At 46.6% G+C, this 6,509-nt stretch overlaps 1 protein-coding gene across 1 annotated transcript; it reads left to right on the forward strand.

Annotated features, from left to right (window-relative positions):
* The first annotated feature begins 595 nt into the window (after positions 1–595).
* On the forward strand, positions 596–3,145 carry LOC110550848 (odorant-binding protein 2a-like). The gene is made up of 6 exons (XM_060390514.1): positions 596–682; positions 1,176–1,309; positions 1,514–1,584; positions 2,045–2,155; positions 2,709–2,810; positions 3,120–3,145. Exons 1-6 carry the CDS (start codon positions 596–598, stop codon positions 3,143–3,145), a joined length of 531 nt encoding a protein of 176 aa, XP_060246497.1.
* Positions 3,146–6,509: the final 3,364 nt, after the last annotated feature.

The raw sequence follows: 6,509 nt of genomic DNA on the forward strand, positions 1-6,509 counted from the left end.
TAATGAGTGCTCTTCATAGCTAAGCCCTGTCTCAGGCCCCTTAAACTCACTAGAGTAACAAAGTTGTGTCCCCACTTGCTGGAAGGTCCAGGTAGAGTATCCATGCAGGATAGGACAATGAAGTGGGCTTCCTCCCCAGGCAAGGGTCATGCCATCTGGGAGCCAGCAGGTGGTCTCTGGCTGTGAGGCTCAGCCCCTTTCAGGTCAGGAGCCAGGTATCAGGGAACACAGCTCAGGGCAGCCATGGGCAGATGGAGGGCAGGGGTGAGAAGGGACAAAGTGCAGCCTCCCTGCATGGAGTCACTCATCCCCCCAGGGGATGTGTGAGCCCAGCACTTGGGTGGCACAGACTGTGTCTTTCTTCATCTGTAGGTGACACTCAGTTGATATTCATCAGATCCCAACAACAACAACCTTCCTCCTCCATGATGGATGTGGATTTGGCCATGATAGAAGGACAGGAGGGACACGGTTAGCGCCAAGTGGGCACACGTCCCTGTCCATGGGGGATTTAAAAGGCAGCTGTGAGGAGCCAGAGCAGACTTGTCTGGACTCCCCAGGTGACCTGCCCTGTGTGAGAGCGCAGGGACTGGAGATGAAGAGCCTGCTCCTGACTGTCCTGCTTCTGGGGCTGGTGGCTGTCCTGAAGGCTCAGGAAGACCTGCCAGATGACAAGGAGGATGTGAGGAGGGGTCACTGGGTGGGAGTAGAAGGAAAGCACACCCTTGTTTGGTGTTGGTCTTGGTGTTGTAGACTGGGTCAAGAGGTGTCCTTGAAGACTAAAGTCCAACCCCACACTTCAGCATATGAAATGATCGGAGACTCCATTGTTTTACCAGCTGATTCTCTCCAGGAGCACAGGCCTGAAGCAGGAGAGTGGATTTGGGCCATCAGTCTTTGTTCAAGTGACATGGGGTGAAATTTTTCATAGGGTGGGATTTTTAGGGCAGAGGATTTACTCAATGATGATCTCCAGACCTCTAAGAGTGTAAACTTAGAAAGCAGATATCCCCTGCCTCTATTAGGCCAGAGAGCCCAAGTGTTGGGCTCTCTCTACAGTGAGCATGTGTCGGGTGTGGGGTGTCAGTGCTCTTCAGAGCTGTGGTGGAGACCCTGGGATGTCTGTTCAGGCTGCTGGCCAGGCTGGGGTGTGTTCAGGGCTCTGTCTTCTACAGTTCTCTGGGACCTGGTATACAAATGCCATGGTATGTGACAAGGACCATACAAACGGGAAGAAACCCAAGAAAGTGTACCTTATGACTGTAACTGCCCTGGAAGGAGGGGACTTGGAGATCACGATAACATTCCAGTGAGTGTACCCAAGGAGTCTCTTCAGCTGTCTTTCTGGTCTTCTCCAGTCTCATGTCAGTGTGGGTGACAGAATGCTTCTGCCTTTGAGGGGGCATGGTGCCACACAATACTCTAAATTTTGGACAAGGCTGATATAGAACTTGGGGGTCACCTGGTCAGGGCTGATACATGTGGTGATTTGAGTATGGCTCGTGTTTTACAGGAAGAATGGTCAGTGTCATGAGAAAAAAATTGTGATTCATAAAACTGATGATCCTCACAAATTCACTGCCTGTGAGTATCCTGTGGCCCCGGGATCTCCCGAAGGGGCAAGCTCCTGCATGGAGGGGCCCTGCCTCGCTCAGCTCATCCACTCATAATCCACCTACTATACATTAGAGGATATGGGTTAGTCCATCCCAGGTACTGACTGTCTCCCACGAGCTACAGCTTAGCTCCTGACCCATGAGGAGCCACTGCTAAGAACAGGGAAGTGGGGCCAGCCGGTGTTCAGGCCTACTGCCTGATAAGGGCCTAGCTCAGCCCTTATCTTCCTCTGGAATCCTCAGCAGGGCCTGGCAATGTCCTGGAAGATAGCTTCTGCCTAATTATGGAGATCACGGAAAGACCAGAGCTGAACTGGCTGGGTCTCCCGGGTGACCAACTACAAGTGTTCCAGATTATCTCCTTGAAAAAAGTTCAAAGGTTTTCCAAGAAATGAAATGCTAAGAGCTATTTTTCTGTTCACCTGTAGTCGGTGGCAAAAAAGTCATCCAAATTCAGGCGACTTCTCAAAAAGACCACTACATCTTGTACTGTGAAGGCAAACACAAGGGGAAGCTACATCGCAAGGCAAAACTTCTGGGTGAGGAACCATAGAGACCGTGTCCTGTCCACAGTCTCTGCTTCTAGTAGCTAAAAAAGGGCAGCAGGCAGCAGCCATGCTGGGCACTGGGGACTGGGAAGCCTCAAGGCAGTATGTAAGATCCAAAGAGGAAAGCAGGTCAGCTGGGAGGGGGCCCAGCTTCTGTGAACTTTGGAGGTCTGAGCATTCAGAAGGGGTTTCCACCCCTGGAGACAGCAAATGTGAAAGAGAATAACCTGGCAGAGGTCTTGATGTATGTGCAGGATCCTCCAGGATCAGAGACAGCTCCACACCTCTGAGATCCAGGGCTTTTAATGGTCAGGGAAGTGACCCTGAAAGTCTTTTATGCTTAACAAGGGCTTTGAGGATCACTCAGTCTCTGTGTTTGGGGGTCTTCATCCAAGAGCAGCTTGTCCACTGCCAAGGTTCTCTTCCTTCTTATCCTGGCTGCTCCAGGTTGACAGTCCCAGTGCTGGTCAGTGATCTTGACCTTTGTCACTGGTCCCCTACAGAGCTGAGAAACACCCCTCAAACTTTCTCAACTTCCTCACAGGGAGAAAGCCTGAGAAAAGCCCAGAGGCCATGAGAGAATTTATGGAATTTGTAGAGAGCAAGAAATTAAAAACGCAAAACATCATTGTACCAGAGCAGATGGGTAAGAGAAGGCTGTCTGTGTCCTCTCCCAACTCCGCCCTGCTTCTCCTTCAAGGCTTTCTGTGAGCATTCTGATCTTCTATTGTCTCTCATACTTCTGAATGTTCCTGTATGCCTCCAGGTACTTTGTGTGTTTATGTTTCACTCTGTGTTACTCATGTCTTTTTGCCTCCCACAAAGCCCACTGCCCCTTCGGAAGGGCACCAGAGCTCTTCTTCAGGGCTGGACTTTGAGAGGGTTTGAGCTGCAGGTGTGATGGGTCCATATACACAGCTCCTTCTCACCCCTGGCCTTTTCTTGGTTTCCACAGGTCAGTGTACCCCTGAGAGTGACTAGGGTAAGTGGTCATCAGGGAGGACCATGGAGAAGCCTAACGCTTGGGTTCTGGGGTTAGAGGGTCCATGTGCTCTGATATTTATCTCACCCACTTGAGCAGAAATACTCTGTTAAGAACTGATTCCTAGTGTAATCCCTGAACTCTGCTCTCTGCACAGCTATATCCCCCACCTCCCATACCCAGGGACACTCAGACACTTGACAGGTCCTGGGTGTAAGCGAAAGGGTCACTCATGTCTGTGGCTGCCCAGCAATGACTGCACAAATGCTTCCGGCTAGAAGACCTCTGGCCAGCACTGCCACTCACCAGCCAATCATGGATGCACCTGCGGATCCTGCCCTACTATCAGCACAGTTCTGAGACATCCCTGGACCTCCCCTACCCTGGACCACTTTCCTCACTTTCACTGCCTGACTTTTCTCCTACCTCAACTCCATCCATTCCCAACACCAGCTTCTCCTAATAAAGCATTTCAGCATCACTCTGGCTCAGCCTTGCTTCAGCTGCCTGAAGACTCTGACAGAGTACAGCCTGGTGGATGTAGGGCTCAGCAGAAGCCAGTTCCTGAAGAGTATGAGCTTTATCTTAGTCAGGCTTCCCTAGAGAAACAGACATAATAGAAGGAATCTATATAGACAAGACCAAGACCAACCATTCTGACAATGACTGTTTCCTGATGGGAAATCCATCAGTCCATGAGGCTGGGTGTCTCAGCTAGGATTCAGTATATGCCAGAAGACTAATAGCAGGGAAGGAAGGAACTTGCCGGTGAGGGTAAGCAGACGAAGAGCAAGCTTCCTTCTTCCATGTCTTTATAGAGGGTGCCACAGGAAGGTGTGGCCCAGATTTAAGGGGATCATCCCACAGCAAAAGATCAGGATTTATGCTGGGTCTTCCCACTTCAAATAATTGAATCAATAAAAATACCTTAGAAGTGTGTTCAGTAGCTTTCATAGCCTCACAGTATCCACCATGTAGGGACATTCTCAATGCCCAGCTGATCAGCAACTGGCCCACATGCATTTTCCCACTGCTGAAGTCACTCATCATTACTGCGTCTAGGTCTGTCTGTCCCTCTGTACTTGTTTTATAAAATTTGGCATACAAATATTTGCATCTTCTTTTAAAAGTTTTTATTTGATGAGTCTGTCTGCCTGTATGTGTGTGTAGTGCCCAAGGAGCCAGAAAAGAGCACTGGATCCACAAAACTAGAATTGTAGATGATTGCAAACCATCATATGGAAGCTGGGAACCCAACCTGAGTGCTCTGCAAGAGCAGCCAGTGCTCATAACCACTGAGCGATCTCTCTAGCCCCTTACTGGGTCTTCTTGATGGATTGCTCCCTATATTAATATATAGTGGCCTTGTTTATCTCTTCCTACTAATCTTGGCTTGAGACCTAGTTTGTCAGGACAAGCAGAAACACTTCCTTGCTTTGTGCTGATTTTCATCCTCTCACCTTCAGCTTATATGTTCCTTTGTCACGAGACTTGTTTTTTGTAACAGCAAATAGTCAAACTTTGCATTCATCCTGCAGTTGGAGAGTTAAGACCCTTCACTTTTCAAGCTCCTATTGAGTGCTATTAATTCAATTTTGTTGCTGATTCTTTAATTTTGTTACTCTTCTTTTTAAAAGATTTTTCTTTTCAATTGCATGTATTGTGTGTCTATGTATGCTCATGTGCACACATGTCTGGGTGCCTCTTGAGGCAAGAAGGGAGTGTTGGATCCCTAGACATGGAGGAGTTACAGGTAGCTGTCAGCTGTCTAGTATGGGTGCTAGGAACAGAATCTGGGTTCTCTGCAAGAGCAGTGTACACCTATAACTTAGGGACATCTCTTCAGTCCCAGTTTTGTTGACCTTTTTTTTGGGGGGGGAGGGATTATCATTTGTTCTTTTCCTTTTTTTCCCTCCTAGAACAGGAGGTTTGTTAATTTACTGTATTGGAATTGATAGATGGACATTTTCCTGCCTCTTCTTAGTTTATCTAGTCTTCTTATAAAATTTATTTTTTCTTATGCTCTTTAGATTGAAGCTGCCTGTCTCCTTTCTCTGTTACACAATATTCTTGAGTACATGTTCTGTGGTGCTGCCTGGGCGTTTGTGAATTGCTTTAGTGGGTGCTTTCTGGAGGGCCACTATTTCTCAGTCTGTCTTGAAAGGAAACATTGCTGGATATAATGATTCTGGGTAACTGTTACTTAAGGGTTTGGCATATATTGTTCACTTCACTGGCTTTCTAGGTTTCTGATGAGAAGTTTGATGATACCCTGATGGGTTCCCCTTTGTGAACTGGCCAGTTTCTCCTGCTGTGTTCAATGTTGTTTCTTTGCTTTGTGGACTTAGAGTTTACTATAACCTGTGAGGGTGAGTTTCTTTTCTGACCACATCTGTGAGCTGAGCTCCTAAATACCTTTTGCGCAGGAATATTCATTTGCTTTTCTAGCTTGGAAGAACTTTGTGCAGTGTCTTGATCATGTCCGAGTTCTTCAGAGCTGTTGCCGTGCTTACTTATTTTTCTTTATTTATGTCTGGCTGTATATTTCCTCAACCCTGTCTTCAATTACAAAATTATTTTTTCTGAAAAAAAAAAAAAAAAAAAGATCTAGTCTATCAGTGACGATTTCTGCTGTGGTTTTGTCTGATTTATTTCTTATCTCCTGAATTACTCCTTGTTGTTGTTTTTAACCACAACCTATTTCCTTACTTCATTCACTTGTTTATTTGTACCATGTTGAAAGCTACTGATCAGTTTTCCAAGTAGAGTTTTGAATTTCAGTCTCTTTGGACTCTGATTGAGGAGCTGCCTTCATGTTTTTTTGTATTTTTGTGGATGCTGCATATCACTTGAAATAGTTAACTTGCCAGGTTTGTTTGAGCGTCTTCTTAGTGAGCACCCATCTCTTGAGGGATCAACTTCCAGTACTTCTCAAAGAAGAAGAAAAATCTAATCTATCATGCTGGCAACAATAGGAAACTTTCTAAAAATACACTCAAACCAACCAAAGCCAACGACTATGCTATTACCAACCACAGAAAAAAGAGTGGGGAAGTGATATAGAATAAGGTATGAAGTTAAAATTTATTTAGGGTAAAAGTAGAATGCATGATTGAATGAAAGAGGGCTGGGCAGAGCGTGGAGGGTAAAAGTGCCCACCCCGAAGCCTAGGAATCCAAGTTTCAATGCCCAGAGCCAATTTAAAAAGCCAAATTAGTACCATGAAGTGTTGCCTTGGGAAAATAGAAAGTGGAGACAGATTCCCAGAAGTCTGGGAGGCCAGTTAACCTATTATGCACATCAGAGTCACTACAGAGAAACTGTGTGTTACACAGCTAGAGGCCAGGACCCATACTCACTCAG

This window comes from Meriones unguiculatus, chromosome 8 (genome assembly GCF_030254825.1).
Source record: "Meriones unguiculatus strain TT.TT164.6M chromosome 8, Bangor_MerUng_6.1, whole genome shotgun sequence".
Lineage (NCBI taxonomy): Eukaryota > Metazoa > Chordata > Mammalia > Rodentia > Muridae > Meriones > Meriones unguiculatus.

Bases quoted from the DNA above. Each gene is read 5' to 3' on its own strand.
- LOC110550848 (XM_060390514.1), top strand. From the start codon at position 596: ATGAAGAGCCTGCTCCTGACTGTCCTGCTTCTGGGGCTGGTGGCTGTC. The intron at 1,585-2,044 runs GTGAGTATCCTG...GTTCACCTGTAG, and splicing joins TCCTCACAAATTCACTGCCT to TCGGTGGCAAAAAAGTCATC. The intron at 2,156-2,708 runs GTGAGGAACCAT...ACTTCCTCACAG, and splicing joins TCGCAAGGCAAAACTTCTGG to GGAGAAAGCCTGAGAAAAGC.